Here is an 18,708-nt window from a genome sequence, read left to right on the forward strand (position 1 = left end):
CCTCCCTCTCTCTCTCTCTCTCTCTCCTCTCTCCTCTCTCTCTCTTCTCTCTCTCTCTCTCTCTCTCTCTCTCTCTCTCTCTTCTTATCTCTCTCTCTCTCTCTTTGCTGAGAATGACCTACTGGGAGCAAATAATGGGAACCAGTACTTGGAACCAATAATGTAGAACCAATAATGCCACAATTTGTATCGTGACCTGGGTACAAGCAACGGTATGAGGTTTCCGTCGACACTACGAACAACACGGATGTTCATTTGCAGATCATAAGTACCACAATAACATATTTGCTCATTCGAATAATAAGATGTAGCTTAGGATCAGCTAAGCAGTGCTAGTGATGAACACAATTGGAAAGCGCGCAACCACAAATAAAAAGACCCAACAGCAACAGCAAAAACAGCAAAGACCCAACAAGACTGGGAGCATTTCCCGGAGTATTGATAGCTGAGAGTGGGCCAGGTGGAGTGAGCGCGGCATCATTCCCGATATCACCTAATCACTAACTTGACGATGGCTGTCAGATATCACACTGCGACTCACTCGGATATATTCCCCTGAAACCGTCATGAAATATGGGCGCACACTGTCACCAGCAAGCCGTCATGCAGACGTGAAGTGAACAGAGGTTGCTGAAACGGAGATAAAGCGACAAACACGCGTCATCATGAGGTGGCCTTTCACCACTGCTGCCTGCCTGCGAGGGGACGAAGCACTCCCATGAGAAGATGAGTCGCATTGCGTGGCTTTCGAGATTTTCGCTTCGCCAGTGACTCGGGATACAGACGGGATACCTTTAGGCGTTGATCCGATTTATACGAATGAGGCTACGACTTCTGGAAACAGATCACTGCACACATAGTAAACAGGGGGGAATGAGCCCAAGAAGTGACAGCATTCTAGACCACACCATGCTTTTTTGAGACATCGCTTGGCTTCGCTTCACGGCGGACACAAAAAGTCGCGCTCATCGGTCTGAACGTGGCCAACAGGATACCAATGTGGTTGTCGGGCTTCCACAGCCGACACGTCGCGACCGCAGGCCCCTGCAGGAAGCGCTTCATTTGCGCATCGTGGCAGAACTCCGATGACTTGTCACGGGCTCGCTGGCGAGCAGCATCTTCATCAGCAACATGTGCCAGCGCGCTGGCTGTCGACAAGCACCATGACGTCGCAGCCTATTGCTGGGAGGGACGGCTAAGGCCTTTCCAAGGAAGATTCCTCGCTAGCGTCTTTGTGTCGCCCATATGCCCTTGGCCTGAGTTGATGCTGACGACAATGCCTCTTTGAGTCTTTAGAAAGGAAAGGGTAGTTAAAGGAAGTGGTTCACATTTGAAGATATTGAAGCAAACATCAGATATGATGGAACAAGCTCGCTTATAGCTGTTGATGTACTTTTTAAGTTGAAAAGACCGCTCTAGACAGCACAATTCTCTGTTTTATAGATATTCTCCGCAATGCGACAAAGTTTGATTACGTCATCCTATCTTGCACATCATTGATTGAGAGCCGATTGCCGGATGTTATATCTGGAAATCGCGTTCAGAAACACCAGATATAAACGCCTCGACACTTATATGTCTTTTGGCCGTGATTGCCGCATGGGTTATGGAATGGCGGTGCCGAGGTTTCTTTGAAATACTCTCCCCGATATACCTTTCCCCATTTTCGGTGGCGTTTAGCTGAGAACCTAGAGGGGCTTAGGTTTTAAGGAGGACAGGATTGTGAACAGCACCGAACGTTCTTCAAGATGGCTATTTGAGTTCAAAGCCGCATATAAATGTGGAAAGCTCGCTTTAAATAACTTTTTGCTTCCGGGTAGATCCAATGTTAGCGGCCATTACCTTAAACGCTTACCTTTGGCGTGCCTGAGTGGCGAATCATGTTTTTTGGCAGCGTTGACTTATACCATTCGTAAATATACCATCATTGACGCAACCTGTTTTTATGACATTGTTTCTTGCTAAAATGATGGCCCAACGTTTTAATTGTAGACACATGTTCGGTTTAAATATAGACATCCGCTGGCACTAGACTAAATATCTTTTTGAAAAAGGATACATACAGTCCGGTAGTTACAAAGGAAAGTGAAATTTCGCAACCTACGTCATAGCAATTCAGGCTTGTACATATAGTATCGCGCACCCTATTAATAAGATGTTCAGAAAATATATTTTTGCCACGCTGTCCAGGTAGACATCAGTTATCGCAAAATGCTGACGCCTGTGAATTTTGCTTAGCGCACTGGCAACGTAAGACACAACCTCCATACCGCTAATTTGGCAGTTTGACCCTATGTACGGTCTCATGTTCGGCTAAGTGGTTACTGGGTGGGCTCTTTACATAAGACCTGTCTGACTCTTTACGACCTTTGTTTTGTCGCACAATATGAATGCCATTCGTTAACTCATCAATTTGTAAGCATCCGCGTGCTTGTTCGCTCCAGCACCACGACGTCACAATGGTGCGATTATTCGTCGTGGACGTACGCCATGTTTCCTCATCATAATTTCAGCAGAAACACCCGACGTCTCCGTTCTCCTACCAGACCAGTGCATTAGCAGCCTGGGATATGGATGGCTAAACTTGGCTTGAGCTGGGCCACCGTTACGGGCAATGTTACGTGCGGTAACAACCGAGAAATCGAATTCACGAGGAGGAACAGAATCCCCGCGAATTTTAAGCCGCTTGCCCAATTGCATGCGATGCAACGCGTGACGCGTGACAAACACTTGGAAACATCAGAACATTTTTGGTGCATTATTTTTACACCGTGGTAAACCTTTCACGGCAAAGCTGAACCAATATTCAAAACATATCGAGCAAATTATGGGCTTCTACCTTTTTCAGCTCAGCAAATTATCCGACCCAGTGGCGTTAATCACAGCATATTTCCATCAAGAACAGTCACACTTTTGAAATGCTCGCCGACTTTTGTGATAAAACGCATCCACGCATTTCGAATAAAGCACATCATCGTGCAAGAGGAAGCGGGTGGTAAGAGGTTCGACACGATCTCATTTTCGGCTCAACCGCGCACGACAGTGCTCAAGGGCAGCCACACGGAACCTGCGGCGTCATCGGCGGCATGGTACGGCCAGCGCGGACGGGCTCTGCAGACAGCGGGCTTCTTGCGCACCCAACTAGCTAAACATGGTACGGCCCGCGCGGACGGGCTCTGCAGACAGCGGGCTTCTTGCGCACCCAACTAGCTAAACACGGTACGGCCCGCGCGGACGGGCTCTGCAGACAGCGGGCTTCTTGCGCACCCAACTAGCTAAACACGGTACGGCCCGCGCGGACGGGCTCTGCAGACAGCGGGCTTCTTGCACATCCAACTAGCTAAACATGGTACGGCCCGCGCGGACAGCGGGCTTCTTACGCATCCAACTAGATAAACATGGTACGGCCCGCGCGGACGGGCTCTGCAGACAGCGGGCTTCTTGCGCATCCAACTAGCTACCACCGAGAGTTTGTGAGAGAGACCGGGGCAGAGAGACCAGAAACCAGTTTGTGAATGCAGTTCAGACGTTGGGAAAGGGACTATGTACCAAGCAAGTCACGAGGCTTGTTAAAAGTTTTCATGTCTAATCTTTCCTTACTGCAGCGTCAGTCTTGTCGGTTTCAATCGCCGCTTCTCATGCCATGTCCAGTCTAGCGTCAGTAAATACCCATGGGTTTTAGCACTAGTGTGAGTGCTAAAAACTAAAAAAAGACGTGAAACGACTATCAGTAACACCCCAACCTCGCAAATAAATCAGAGCACGCTAATACTTGGAGGTCCGTACCGTCATACCGCAAAGTTGTGGTTAAAACAATCTGCGGTTTCTCTTTCATGAAGCAACTGGGCAAACACGCGCAGTTTTCTGTTGTACCCGATTGGCTTGAGGCACCCTGTACCAGCATTGGGGAAATAACACTCACGTGGGAATGCATACAGCCACACTTAATGTTAGTGCAAAAACCAACAGCTGCCAAATGGAAATAATGCAAGACAAACAACACGTTTATGCCATTTCCCAGACGATGGCCTGTTTTTGACCGAAGGCTCCCTGATGAGCTGGGACCACACATTTTGGAGTCTGGTGAGCGGGATGACACGCGGTGTGCACCGATTCAATATCCTCTTCTGTCCGCTTGCCCAGCCCACGGATTGCGAGGAAAATGCGGTGCATTTTAAGGCAAGTATGGTACAGGAACTACTGTGAGTTAAGCGTCCGAAAGTCAGTCAAATAAGGGTCACCCATTTTGAAATTAAACTATCTTTGTTTTCCAAAATCTTAAACAAGACTTAATCTGTTTTCGCCCCGGAATGCTCAAAATCATAATCCACTTCAGTCCGCCACATTTCATTTTTTGGTGCAACATAACAGCTGAAAAATACGTGAGCACATCTAGCACTTGTCCGACAGACTGCTTTCACAATGTAAGGCCTAACTTACCCTGCCTTACCCGACCTACGTTCAAGCTTGGCGGGCGTGGTTCACGTTAGTTGTGGGTCTTGCCACCAGATGGGAGGACTGGAGTGCGTCATCACCGGCCTGATGGACGAGTTTGGAGCGCGCTTCAAGAGCTGGCACCTGCACCGGCGTGTGGTGACGCTGTTCGTGGTCGGCTCATCCTTCCTGGTAGCCCTGACATCGCTAACGCCGGTATGCGAAAACGGAGCTAACCTTCCTAACTCCCTGTAAGAAGCGTACAGCGCCATTGCATTTGCTGGCTTCATTCTTAGCGTCAGTAAGCAGCGTCTGGTCGGATTCAATACTCGGTCACAGCAACAGGCCAGGACAGCGTAGGACACATTGCCTGCCGGAGTGGTTCGTGCCGTTTGTCCGTGCCGTGCCGTAGGACACATTGCCTGCCGGAGTGGTCCGTGCCGTTTGTCCGTGCCGTGCCGTAGGACACATTGCCTGCCGGAGTGGTCCGTGCCGTTTGTCCGTGCCGTGCCGTAGGACACATTGCCTGCCGGAGTGGTCCGTGCCGTTTGCATCGACTGAGCTCAGAAGGCGCCCTCCAGCTGAGGAACACTTGAGGACACACTCAGGCTGAGGGACACCTGAGGACAAAATCTTGCTGAGGGACACTTGAGGACACCCTCCAGCTGAGGGACAACTGAGGACACCCTCCGCCCGAGGGACAGCTGAGGACAGCCTCTTGCTGAGAGACACCTAAGTACATTCTCCAACTGAGGGACGCCTCAGGACACCCTCCGACTATGGAACACCTGACCTCCGGCTGACATTTCTCCACAGCGTGCGTGGGCAACACAGATGGTACTGTGCGAGAGGCTGCAAATAACGCAGCCATTAAACGTGACATTCGCGGCGCGATCAATGACAGCCGGAAATGAGTCGGACATACAAAGAAGCGGCATTCACTATGCATCTCTTACAGACGCTATCAAAAGAAATTATAATACAACAGATGGCCGGACAACAATATGTGGAGGAAATCGGACCCGGATAAGGACACGTCTTCGGCTAGGTGGGGCGCGTGGGTCAAGTTGCCATGAGTTTGATCTATCACTTACCTAGAAATAGTCCGCCTGAGCATCACATCCTGCCTCAGGTTATCATCCACGCTCTTAACAAGCCATTTTCATTCAAGCATCCGTGATCGCAAAAAGTTCCCAGATTTTGAACATCTTTCATGTACACCTTGAAATGCATGATAGCTTTGCACGTTTCACAAGTGCAAAAGATACAGCCAGTTGCCGAGCACCAGCGTTCGTCACCAAACTGACAAGTAACTTCGACGCGGTGAAGAACCGGGCCAGGTACGGAGTCCCGCCACCTGCTATAATACCAAACCCAGCATGACCTGCAATTGTGCTCTAGTACATAGTCTGGCCCGGTGTCCTGACATCACACTGGTCCCAGTCTTGTACTGTGCTCCTGCTCATCACACGGACCCCAGTCTGGTGCTGTGACCCCGCTCATCACACGGACCCCAGTTTGGTGCTGTGACCCCGCTCATCACACGGACCCCAGTCCGGTGCTGTGCTCCTGCTCATCACACGGACCCCAGTCTGGTGCCGTGACCCCGCTCATCACAGGGAACCAAAACTGGTGCTGTGGCCCCACGCATCACATGGACCGCAGCCTGGTGCTGTGACCCCGCTCATCACACGGAGCCAAAACTGGTGCTGTGACCCCGCACCACTTCCTATTTGACGCTGCAATCTGCTACCGAGTCCGACCCAGCGTTGAGTCTAACCAGTTACTGCGATCTGCTACAAGCGGCCCGTTGGCGTAATCCGACAAATCCGGCTTTGACCTATGATGGGCCGATGCCGAGTTGGAATAGTATGATATAGTAGGGCGGGGCGGAATAGCTGCTGTTATTCCGGACCAGGCCTGACCAATTGCTATGGCCGGGTAATAGATCTCATCAATTCCTGCGACCTGACAGTAAGCCAGACTGTGATCGTGACTCACTGTTGTGACATGGCGGTACACATGTGTTCATCAGGTCATGACCCGCTGCTGCGACAGGACGGTACACGCGTGTTCACCGGGTCATGGCTCGCTGCTGCGACAGGGCGGTACATACGTGTGTACCTGACCGTAACTCGATGCTGCGACAGGGCGTTACATGCCTGTTCACCGGGCCATGGCTCGCTGCTGCGACAGGGCGGTATATACGTGTTCACCTGGCTGGACACGTACTCGGCGGGGCTGGCGCTCCTCTGTTCGGCCCTGTTCGAGGCCATCGCCGTTGGCTGGGTGTACGGCAGCCACGTGCTGGCGCGCGACATTCAGCAGATGACAGGCTCCACACCCGGCCTCTTCTGGCGCTGCTGCTGGAAGTTCATCTCGCCGCTCTTCCTCGGGGTGAGTGCTCGTGGCAGCCGGTTTGGCGGCGAGCGCCACGCGGTAGGCTTTCGGAAGATGCGGCAGGTGGCGCTAGTGGGTAAACCAGCATAGTTAAGTCACCGCCGACAGTCAGACAGCTGAGCGCTCTCTTGCGCTGTGCTCCTCGCTGCACGGCTACAGCTATTCCCGTCGCTCGGCTCACTCCTATCGCCTCATCAGAAAACGCCAACTGCAAGATAGCCCTGAACCGTAACCTGACCAGAGCGCAGGAATGGCTCGACCACGCCCACTCGCCGTGCACCGCCTACGCGGCCGCGTGCCGTGGCAGCGCCGGCACGCCGACAGCGCCCTCCTGCGGCAGTCGGTGCTGGTGCTGGGCGTGGTGTTCTCCGGCCCGCTCAGCTACGACGGCTTCGAGTACCCGCTGTGGGCCACGGCACTCGGCTGGACGTACGCGCTGGTGCCGGCGCTCTTCGTGCCGGCTCTGGCGGCGCGCGCTCTCTGGAAGTACAGCGGCCACGGCCTGGGACAGGTGAGGCACCGGCGTCCGCGGCCGGCCGCCAGGGCGGCGGCGCTGGACGGTGGGGTGGAGGTGGAGGCGAGGAGGGCGTTGCAGGAGGGTTAGGGAGGCTGCACGGAGAAAGGCCAGACATGCACCTCATTAAAAAGCTCAGTGCCCGGGATGCAAGGGAAACCTACAGGTTGAGGAGAGGTCAGGGACGTCACCAAAGATCAAAGACGGGAACACTTCGAAATAAATACCAAAAAGGCCTTCAGGGAGGATGCCAGCAATGTCCCGTATCTGACGACCAGTCCCGCTGGCGGTGAACAAGACAAGCATGTTTGAAGCCATGCCGACGGGAAGTCAAATGAGCAAGATGAGTGGAATGCGCGACGATAAATTGGTTACTGACTCGGATCGCTTGGAGCGCCATCTGTGCCGTGAAGATGGCGCCACCTTTCAGTCGCGGACTACAGGCATGCCGCCCCCTCCCCCAGTCCCCATCGCGTAAGACGCGGGAACCTGGGAGGGAGAGTGGGCCCCGGGGTTAGCAGTTTCCCTCCCCAACTTGAAAGCTGGCCATTCCAGCCTGTAGAGGGCCCATTCTGATATGTATAAGACATACTATTGACTATGGTTGGCCCGTTCTGCCCTGAAGAGGGCCTCATTCAGGCCTGTAGAGTTCCCATTCCGACCTGCAAGTAGCCCATTCTGGCCTAACGAGGGTGTATTCTGAGCTGTAGAGGTCCCACTCTGACCTAAAATGTGTGAAACTCTAGCTTGTAGAGGGTCTATCCTAGACTGTCGACGGCCGGTCGTCCTGCACCTCCCACTTTGATCTGTAGGGGCCGTTCTTACCTGCATAGGGCCGTCATTGGCTTTAAAGGGGCCATTTGAGGTTGTAGGGGCCCTACTATCTTATCTAATGATCCATGATGTCCCTTTTTGGAGCTTGTGCCCCAGCTTCAGCAAAGTCTCCTAGCCCCTGCCACAGCGACCATCCACGGTCGTGCACTATCCAATGTCCGATTCTTAAAAGTTCCTATTTGATCTAATCGTGACTTACGAAACAATGATGCCCTCCAGCTGAACCATCTCTCCTTAGCGGCGAATGATACGGAAGTCAGATAACGATACGGAGTCCCAGACGCGAGTCGTTTGCTCTGAGACCGATAAGGATCCGCTTCATCAGTTTTCCTGACGTACCTCACTGTGGCGAACAGATTTTACGTCACATCGGCCGGGTACATAAGGCTGAATAGGCACCCTTGTCGAGGCATGACGATGAACTGTGGTGTGATAAGCCAGCTGATCACACGACGCACCAGGCACCGTTGACACTGTTCTCACTGCTGGCATGATGCACCGTTGTCAAAGTCATGCCTGCACTTGGTGATTTTTTTAGCCCAATCGACCGAGATTCCATCTCATTGCATTATTTTGACTCTGATTCCGAACAGCACTGTGTGACCACGATCCCGACTGAGGGAGGTGCGGCCCATGCCGAACTCTGATCCAATGAAGTCGATTTCGGTGATAGGAGTTTGAAGATCCACCCCTTAGTTGTGGAGCTAACAATGGGCTTCATGGAAGCATACGGAAGGCAGTTGTGCTGATGACCAGGCGGATCAAATGACCGCTCAGTTTGGTAGACGTATGGGCTACCACTGGACTTACCGCAGGTTGTTATTCACGTGTATATCTGAGCCGACTCTCAAATCACATGTTCACACAGCTCCAAAAAAGACTGTCAATGCAAGTGAGGAAGAATCGCTCCCATCCTGACTAAACAAAACAGCCTGCATGACTGAGGTTAATGCCGGCCGTCTGGAGGCAACCGTCTGCTTGATGTCATTTCGCCAGGTGCGCAGGCTCGCGCGGCGTCGGTCGCTCCGCGTCATGGTGGTCCTTACTCATCCCGCCGTGGGTCTTGCAGGCGGTGGCACTCAGCATCTCGCCCGAGGGGGAGCATAAGGCTATTCGGGACGGTGAGACGCCCAGCCGCTTCCAGCTTCTCCACTGGATCACCGTGTGAAGTGCCACCGGGCTGGTCCACTGGACCACCGTGTGAGGTGCCACCGGGCTTCTCCACTGGATCACCGTGGGAGGTGCCACCGGGCTTCTCCACTGGATCACCGTGGGAGGTGCCACCGGGCTTCTCCACTGGATCACCGTGGGAGGCGCCGCCTGACTGGTCCACTGGACCACTGTGTGACGTACCGCCTGGCCGGTTCACTGGACCCCCGTGTGAGGTGCCGCCTGGCTGGTCCACTGGACCACCGTGTGACGTACCGCCTGGCTGGTCCACTGGACCACCGTGTGAGGTGCCGCCTGGCTGGTTCACTGGACCACCGTGTGAGGTACCGCCTGGCTGGTCCACTGGATAACCATGTGAAGCTGGTCCACTGGACCACCGTATGAGGTCCCAACGGGCTGGTCCCCTGGATAACCGTGTGAGGTACCGGGTGACTGCCGCACTGCAGGTCCCGCACTGGATCACGGCTTGAGGTCGGCTTCGGGGATCCACGCGGGATCACGGCGTAATGTGGAATCAGACTGCCCACACAGGATCACGGCGTAATGTGGGATCAGACTGCCCACATGGCATCACGGGGTAACGTGAGACCAGACTGCCCACATGCCATCACGATGTAATGTGGGATCAGACTGCCCTCAAAGGATCACGGGGTAATGTGGGATCAGACTGTCCATCTTGGATCACAAGATGATGTAGAACTGACCCATTCGCTTCTTTTTACGCACGGGAGTCTCGCGCAAGCCTTCTCCCCGATTTCCCAGCCCCGCGCTGCCCGCCTGGTGGAACAGGGCGCCCTGCTGCCTCTAGCCGACCCGGTCAAGCGGGAAGAGGGGCCGATGGTGTCTCAGCCACCAACCCGTCCCGAATAGGGGTCAGGGCACCCGTGGTGTTGTATGTTGTTTGCAGAAACTTTGGGCGCTGCATTTCATGCTGGTTCACGGGCACAAACCCTTTCAACCTTGACCTCCGAGACCGAAAGAAGACTGACAAATCTCCGGCGACCGTTGAAGACGGCAGACAGGACCTCCGCCTATTCGCTGGAGGCAGACAGGACCTCCATCGCTACGCTGGAGGTAGACAGGACCTCCACCGCTACGCTGGAGGAAGAAGACCTCCACCGCTACTCTAGAGGCAGACATACCTCCACCGCTATACTGGAAGCAGACAGGACCTCCTCAGCTATGCTGGAGGCAGGCGACGCATCATGGGAGGGGAGAGAGCTAGATGGATTGGGGGAGGGGGGGGGGGGTAGATGGAAGGGGAGCTAGATGAAGAAGGAGGGAGGGGGGGGGGAGGAAAGCGGACCACACCCGGATCGGGACCACTCCCACCCTGCCCCTCGCCAGGGGAGAGCAGGAGGGCAGGGCCGGGAGGCTCCTCGTGCACATACCGTGGCGGCTCGTGTGCAGGTGTTTCATCTTGCGCCAGCATGCCGTCCCACCCTCTGTCCGACATCGATGGTCGTCTAGTGCCCGTGCGCTGGGGCAAAGGTATTGAAGATTGTGTATGCTGCTGCTGCGTCGTGAGCGACACGTTTTGCAGAGACGGTGGACAGCTTTGTTATCTGGAGTCGGTAGAAAACTTCGCTACCGAACAATTCCACCACGTTGGTGTCGTTTTGCGAGGAGCACGATTTTCAGTTATTGAAATCTGTTGAATGTACGACGCCAGCTTGCCGCCGTGGTATAGATGTATTGGTGTCGCCCTGCACTGTTTGTACTTGCACTGGGACCCCCGTCACCGTTTGTGAACAAGATGTGTCAACGGCCGCGAGCGTGCCTCTGCCGTCTCGTGGCCCGCGGCTGGCCCGGGTCATGTGCGCTGACGCTTCCCTGTCTGTACCATGCGTGTCCCAAACGCACGATATGTTCTAGAGGTACCCAGTTCCGTTGGTGGGTCGTCCCGAGACCCGTTCGGTGTGGCTCCATGTGGCTCAATAGCCAGCTAGGTGTACTGTGATGTGCCACACCAAACATAAAGCTGACGCGGTTTTCATGGAGGCTGCGGGAACGCGGAGGCGGAGCGCGCAGTCAAGTCCGTTCCGTACTAACAAGCTCGCATCTGCCACGAAACGCTTATCGCCGCGACAAAGACAGTGATAGTTGCAGCCTGTTCACGGCGGAATGCTATTCTAATCTTACTTTGCAATGCGAACCATTGCAGCTTCAGTCTGAAATGTTACTCATTACGCCTTCAATTCGTAGTGCTGCTAATTTTGATTTGGAGCAGAAGTGTCTCTTACGGATATCGTAATCTCCATCTTAACTTATTTAAACTTTGACCTCTACCACTGACCGTTGCGCAGCTGCAAAAAAACGCACTAAAAAGCAGCCCAAGCAGTTGGTACGGGGATACCTTCCCGCCCCACGGGCTCATGATCCCTGTGAATGTGCAAAGAAAACCGTATAATGCATTCACGCGCGTAACAAATCAAATGACCAAAAATACTGGCTCGCCAAACGGCTATCGTAATTCGGTCGCGGCGCATCGCCCGGTATGACCCTATTGCATCACGTGTTAAGCTTGTAAAACGCCAACCTTTACCTGCTCACAGCAACAGCGGTGACTTAGCGCTATCGCCTGGAGTTGCCCACACTTATAGCGGTCAGCCCACTCCAGTGTGTGGCGCAGCCGAGGGGACCGGGGGCCGGCGCTGACGTCATCGGGCAGCAGTGACGTCATCGGCCGGCAGGCAGGACGCGACGGACGCCGAGCACGCAGAACGTGGAGCGGCAGGTGGGGCAGGGGCACTTGGAGGCCAGCCAGGTCTCCGGGCTGTCCTGGTCCTGGCGGGAGGCGAACCTGTCGAGACAGCGGCCGCAGCGTGAGGCTCGACGCTCCCGGCACCGCACCGCGCGTCACTGACAGCCGGGGGAGAGGGCAGAGCACGATGGCCAAATAGCATCCCAGCACGGCGGATGCCCGCGAGAGCATGGACGGCGCCAGTGACACCCACCGCCGCCCGCTGCGGCACGGATCGCACACCAACGCACCGCAGTCTAATGCCGACAGGGAACAGCGAGGACCAGGGGCACCGTGGTGCTGTACTGGTCATCGTCAGGACGGCGAGAGCGCAAATAGCAATCCGTCGCCACCCCCCCCCCCCCCACACACACACCCTGTAAAAAGTGGCAGCGTGCGAAGGTGTTGTGAGTGGAGAGCCACCATCCGTTTCTTTTGTGTGTCAGCGGCTCATGGTGAAGGCAGCAGTGGCCTCTCACCATGGCAGAAAGGGCGGGCATCGCAGCCCCCTCAATCAAATCCCACACCTCTGGTTTCACAGACGCGCAGCGGTATAGGTATTCCTTATTAAGGGGTAAGAAAAGCTTCTGATTTACCGGATGTGATTAGTGACAAACACCGATACCTCTGCGAACCAATTGGCGACCAATATCCGTAGATGAAAACAAATTTCAACAGACAAGACTATTACGACAGATTATCCTGACGCGACGAAACTGAACGCTTAGTATTGGTCTGTAATCGCTAACGTTTGCAGCGTGAACACATGTCGAAACGTTGACATTTCGCTGTATGAGCAAGTTGAGCCATGAGATGCCGCCAAATGTAGGAGCTTTAATCAGTATAGTTTTTAGCAGGTGATAGAAACGTAGTACAAACTATGCTATATCAATGCTTACGTCACAGATCAGTGGTGACACAGGTCCTTTCCAACGCCCCTCAGATCGGTGTTTTTCAAAGATTTTTTTCATGTAAGGTTTACTTCACATACTAAACAGTATAAAATACCAAATAGCTTGGCTTAATACCAGTCGTAATAATCGTGGCTCGCCCCAGCATCTTGCGACGTTCGTGATCAGTTTGCTACGCAGTGTTTTAAAACCGGGCATGCCATTTTAGAAAGATTGGTTTGATTGCTCGCCAAACGGTAATGCGTTTGGGTCAGGGTAAGGCTGTGGGCTGCTGTTGGTTGGGTTCAAGTCGTGAGAAGCTCACTGGCTGGAAGAACGTAGCCAATCGTCAGTTTTTAAGGTAATGGCGTTAAGAGTCGTGCCGATCTAGGAGACTTGTCTGTGGATACCTAAGTCGTAGCTTCAGAGGTAAACGGTGGCCGTTGGGGCGACACATGTCAAGGATCCACCCAGGGCTTCCTGCTACTGAGAGGAACAGCTGCTTTAAGGTAAGAGGTCGAGCATCGCTGGCGTAGGCCTCTCATACTGGCCGTTGTCGCTAAGACTTAGCGCACTGCTTGGTGGGCAGGCGCGAGATAAAACACTTTTATCCGTGATTATATTGCGTATAAAGCTAAATGAAGGTACTAGAGGTGTTTAAAAATTTCATTTGCATCTGCTGATACCAGCATTGTACGGCTTTTGCTCTAAATAACTGGGATCATGTTAGGAAGCGCGAGTTCTGCACTGGTAACAATTATACGAAGATGGTGAAGGTTGCCAACACTTCCAGCTGATTGCACCATGACGTCACGAAAGCAAGTGATATTGTTTCAAGTGCTTGTAGAATCATGCTATCGGTAAATGTTGGGCTACAGGGATGCAGTTTTGCAAAATGCGTAGAGGCATGGGATGAAAGGGGTGGGGAAGGGGTGCATGAAGAAAAACGGCTGAGCCGGCCTCCGAAATGCACTTAAAGCAGTTTTCTTTCCAGATTTGACGCACTTTTTTCGCAGGCGGGAACAGGGATGTAGCTTCTCAAAATTACCTTTTGGGTGGCTGAACCCCCAAATTATAATGAATGAAAAAAGATGCACAAAAATCGTAACTAGAAATATCGTACTGCATCCCTGGTTAGAAGGCAGAATCCCATCTCACGCCCCCCCGCAATCAAATAGGAAGCTATACGTCTTTAGGCTGGTTATGTCAAGTATGCCTTTATCTAATAATTTTGTTAAATTAGTCTCAATCATAATTCATTGTTTGATGGCCAGCCAACGAAACTATATCGCAAATAAACCACCGAAACGGAAATATTTGATCGTTAGGCCGCATTGCATCTAAATTGCCTTTGTTTTTGGTGGTTTATCACATTAAGAGGTATATGGCAACGGTTTGTGAACGACTTAACTCCAGGTGACAATTCAAACGGTTCCGAACTTCGTCGGGGACAGAAAGGACACCTTTTCACTCCAGCCCCTTACCACCTGCGCAATTATCCCTAAACATGGAACATTCTCTTTAAAGTCGGTAACGATGCGTGTCAACCAACGACTGCGCGTCCCTTCCCCCGCGCGCCGTATCAGACCCGTCAGGCACCCGACGTTAGGGGGCGGGGGCTTTGACGGAGTCGCAGCCCACTGCTGCGCGTGGAAGTACCGACTCGGTGCCAGCTAAATGAGTCGGTATGGAGATGTCTACTACGCTGTTTCAGGATTGATTGGTAGCGGGGGTGGAGAATCACAAAATCATGACAATTTTTGCAATATGAATCATGTATCTTAGAAATCAAACTTGACAATTGCAAACTTACAGACCCCTTCTCAAATTTGTAATATATTGGTACTATAAAAATATAGAGCGTTGCTGGTGGTCTATCGCTTCGTTATTGAAATCTGTGTCTGTGATAAGTACTTTCGTAGTCGCGATCGTTTAAATCATACGTTTAATCATATTTTTCTAAACATGAAAAGGAGGAAATGTCAAACTCTAAAACGGTAGCTCTATCGCTCTAATTTTTTTGAGAACAGCATCAAGAATAAAAAGAACCCTGTAATCGGAATTTCGTATAAATCCCACTGGGTCGGGTGACATGGAATGGTTGTGTTGGCATGGGAGAATGGCTGTTTTGAAAACGAAGTAGGATAGCCCAATCGAAGACCAGCACAGCAGAACATTGCCCTGCACGTTGGTAGCCTGATTTCTATCTCGGCCCTTACATATCCTCAGACATTCGCGTCAAGCACTCGAATGGAAGCCTATCGCCTTGCCTCGGCTCGAGTACCTGACACTGTCACAAAGGTTATAGCCAGATAAGAGGCAACACGGCACGCCACACTTGCCGCGCTCATCAGTGCTGCGCTCGCGCCGATCATCGCAACAAGGCTGGTCTGTGGACAGTCTGTGCAGGCGAGAGGGACAGCATGGCTGGTCTGTGGACAGTGCTGCTGACCGCACTGTGTCTGGCACAGACAGGCTCCACCCACTATAGCCACTCTGTCCGGCACAGCACCCGCGACTGGCCATGGGTGAACCCGTGGACCCAACTCCTTCTCGCCAAAAAAGACTTTGACCGGCAGGAATCTCTGCTTCACAGCCAGGGTGACACGCATACGCCTGCGAACCTCAGTCGCGGTAAGTGACACATCGTGGACAAACAGCAGTGAAGGCATATATGCGCTCGATTACGCCGGATGGCGTGGAGCGCACGCGAGCTGAAACAAATCTCGCAGAGTCCGTTGCGTTTTGACGTTTGCTGAGAGCGCACCGACCAAAGCTCCATATAATGTCACGTATGTTTTATGCCGGGTATACAGGGCGTTTGAGGCGTGTTCGGTGACGAGACAACAGCGGCTGGCTGGACACTATTACTTTCTAACATAGAGGGAATGCGGTGAGAAATCTGGCGACAGCGCTTCATTCGACCAGCGCATCCAGTATCTTCTGCTATGCTGTTCTACGTCAGCATGCGTAATAACGGACTTTAGCTTTCGTATGCTACAGAAGCTTGTATTGAGTGCGACACGCATAATGTGTGCACAAATTTATGTGTTATGCACCTCTAAAATTTAAGAAACTGACATATATGTACGTACCATCGTGTGGACGGATTCATTTGCTTAGTTCTAAAAATTCACCTTTGTGCCTAAAATAACGTTCAGTAAGCACTTCCGGCATCAGAAACACAATTCTTTAGATCTCAACTAAGACCAAGTTATCGAAAAAGGTCACAAAAGATAAGTTACCAGCAACCTATCCTGGACCCCTAATTGATAAAAATATACGATTTAGCGGTCGTTGATCTTTGCATCTATTTTTAAGGCAAATTTCGCTTAAAAGAACAAAAACGGGTAAGAAACGGTCCTTGCTATACAGCATGAGAGGCAATATAGTGATCCAACCAATTACTAGACGTTCTGCAAACCGTTCATTTTAAAAAGACAAGCCCATGGGTGTTAACGGCAGAGGCGCAAGTGGCATGCGAACGCGACATTTCCCCAACATTTCCAAAACAAATGGAACTGTCCGTCTAGTTTTAAAGTACGGCGGGCACCATTTCAGTTCAGGATAGCAGATTTTTCCCTCAAACTGGGCCAATTTCTGGCAAGTTTTGTAATTTCTGCCAGTCAAAGAATCGGGGCCAATATCCCAGCTCAGAAAAAGTCTAATAGGAAGATATTAGGTCGGTCGGGGTATTGCTCACTGCGCGCCATTTTTATCTAACCCATCCAACATTATAGATCGGAAAGTTAACCAACACCTAAGATCATAGCACAGCAACAGCGAAATTCTTGGCACCTGCCTTCCTGACATTACCTTATTTTCACACCTCACTCCATAAAAGTACTGCAGTACGAAGGCGAATGCGTTATCATTGCCCATTGATGAATTTAGTGTAACCCTTAGATATGAGAGTTACTTGTTTAGATCTGAATGCTCATTTTACAAAAACGCATTACATATAACTATTCAGGTGCGTTGGCCATTACGAATATGACACAGGCGCTGGACCTAGAGAACTTGGTTTAGTAGGATCTTTTATTGGAATCAGATCCCAGTATTAAGTTGTCTTTGGAAGGCTTGATATGCCAAATTATAATATCTACTTACGTAACATTAGACTAAAGGTGTAGAACAGGATTTCCATCCACATCATTAGCGTCACCTCCGTTTCTAATGATGTGATTAGTATGTGCCAACGTTTTGGTAGTATCAACCGAAAATCATACTACGGGCTACAAAAATGGTGACGTGACGTGTGCGTATCCTTTAACTCCAGTAGCCCTGAAAACAGCAATGTCTACGAACTTATCATTGCCGCGTGCATCTGCTACCAGTTAAAGCCCCTAGGACGCAGCAGTGGCGACGAGAGACAGTATGGACCATGACAGCTTCCTTTGGCATGACAACTCTGAGGCCCCTAATCTAGAGAACCGTGCTTTTTATCACTAGGCGGTTAATATATTTGAGGTTCACGACTTAGTAGGTTGCAGGTCTCTAGTTAATTCCTCTTCTCAGAATAGTTGTAGCTTTCATTGGAAAATTAATGAAGCGCTCAGTTAGAATTGCGCATTACGTTGGCCAGCAAATGACCGGCGACCAACAAGTACACATTTAAGACTAACCCAAGTGCTGTCTTCCTACAGGCGTGCCAACGAAAATGGAGCTAGAGTTTGACGACAACACCTCGGCACCAACCAACGCCCCCGCAGGGCCCAGCCGGCGAGACCAGGCCATCGCCAAGGCCAATCGGTCCCTACATCAGCCCCATTGCCAACGCCAACATCAGCCCCGCGTGCCATGACAGCACGCTGGCGTACCTGCTCAACATCCTCAACAAACAGTGGGCCCTGCGGATGTTCGACGCCACCGGCAAGATACCCGACGGCGCGTTGGAAGGCAACCTTAGTCCATCTGGGAACTGGGATGAGTGTCTCAACATAACGGCACATTTCAATGCACCGACATCCTCGGCGTCGAGCCAAATGTCACCAGCTTTACTGGAAAATACTGCACTGCTTTCCTAAGGCAAAGCAAGCGTGGAAAAAAGTGAACCCCTGCTCAAGGCACCGCGGGCCGCCAGTGCGGCGCTGGCACCATTTTTGTCCACTCTCCCAGGCGGATGGGAACTGGACATCGGGATGTGCATTCCCTCCACATGTACAAGTGAGGAACTCACAGTGGGTCTCAACATGGCATTCATGGGGAAAGTAACGGCTGGTGCACCAGACCTCTTCTGCTACACCAAAGATGACAAGACCGAGTTATCTGCAGGGGCCATCGTCATGACCACCATACTATCGCTGACGGGCCTGCTCATGCTCGTGGGCACCCGGTGGACATTGTCGCTATCAAAGCCGCGCAGGACTCCGAAGCGTTGTGGGCTCGCGTCAACATAGCACTCCAGCGGACTCTTCCCGCCTTGCTCCGCAGGGTGTTCCCTAGCGTTCTCTGTGTACACCAATGGTCGCAAACTGCTGGACACTTCCTCACTCGAGATACTCTCAGTTGTCTGCACGGCATACGCTTCATGTCCAACACATGGGTGATTCTGGACATACGTATTATTTGCTTCCAATTTTACATAGCATCAAACATAGCGACGGTTTACTACTTACACTGGGCATGTGGGTTTTCAAGCTATATCTAACGACAACAGTCTCCGTGGACTCATTCTTCTTTTTAAGCGGGTTCTCCTGGTCGCCTACATCGCTATTCGCAAC

The 18,708-nt window shown here is 52.0% G+C and overlaps 1 protein-coding gene across 1 annotated transcript; it reads left to right on the plus strand.

The window, feature by feature from the left end:
* The first annotated feature begins 4,509 nt into the window (after window positions 1-4,509).
* LOC119098145 (sodium-dependent noradrenaline transporter) lies at window positions 4,510-10,286 on the plus strand. The gene is made up of 4 exons (XM_037221076.1): window positions 4,510-4,650; window positions 6,631-6,831; window positions 7,175-7,345; window positions 9,252-10,286. Exons 1-4 carry the CDS (start codon window positions 4,510-4,512, stop codon window positions 9,348-9,350), a joined length of 612 nt encoding a protein of 203 aa, XP_037076971.1. The 3' UTR covers window positions 9,351-10,286.
* Window positions 10,287-18,708: the final 8,422 nt, after the last annotated feature.

The sequence above is a fragment of the Pollicipes pollicipes genome, unplaced genomic scaffold, assembly GCF_011947565.3.
Source record: "Pollicipes pollicipes isolate AB1234 unplaced genomic scaffold, Ppol_2.1 Scaffold_4740;HRSCAF=5597_pilon_pilon_pilon, whole genome shotgun sequence".
Classification (NCBI taxonomy): Eukaryota; Metazoa; Arthropoda; class Thecostraca; order Pollicipedomorpha; family Pollicipedidae; genus Pollicipes; species Pollicipes pollicipes.

What these genes read in the sequence shown, in the direction of transcription:
- LOC119098145 (XM_037221076.1), top strand. Translation starts at nt 4,510, where the DNA reads ATGGGAGGACTGGAGTGCGTCATCACCGGCCTGATGGACGAGTTTGGA. An exon ending in CCCTGACATCGCTAACGCCG is followed by an intron (nt 4,651 to 6,630) that starts GTATGCGAAAAC and finishes CTGCTGCGACAG; the next exon opens with GGCGGTATATACGTGTTCAC. An exon ending in GCGGCCACGGCCTGGGACAG is followed by an intron (nt 7,346 to 9,251) that starts GTGAGGCACCGG and finishes TGGGTCTTGCAG; the next exon opens with GCGGTGGCACTCAGCATCTC.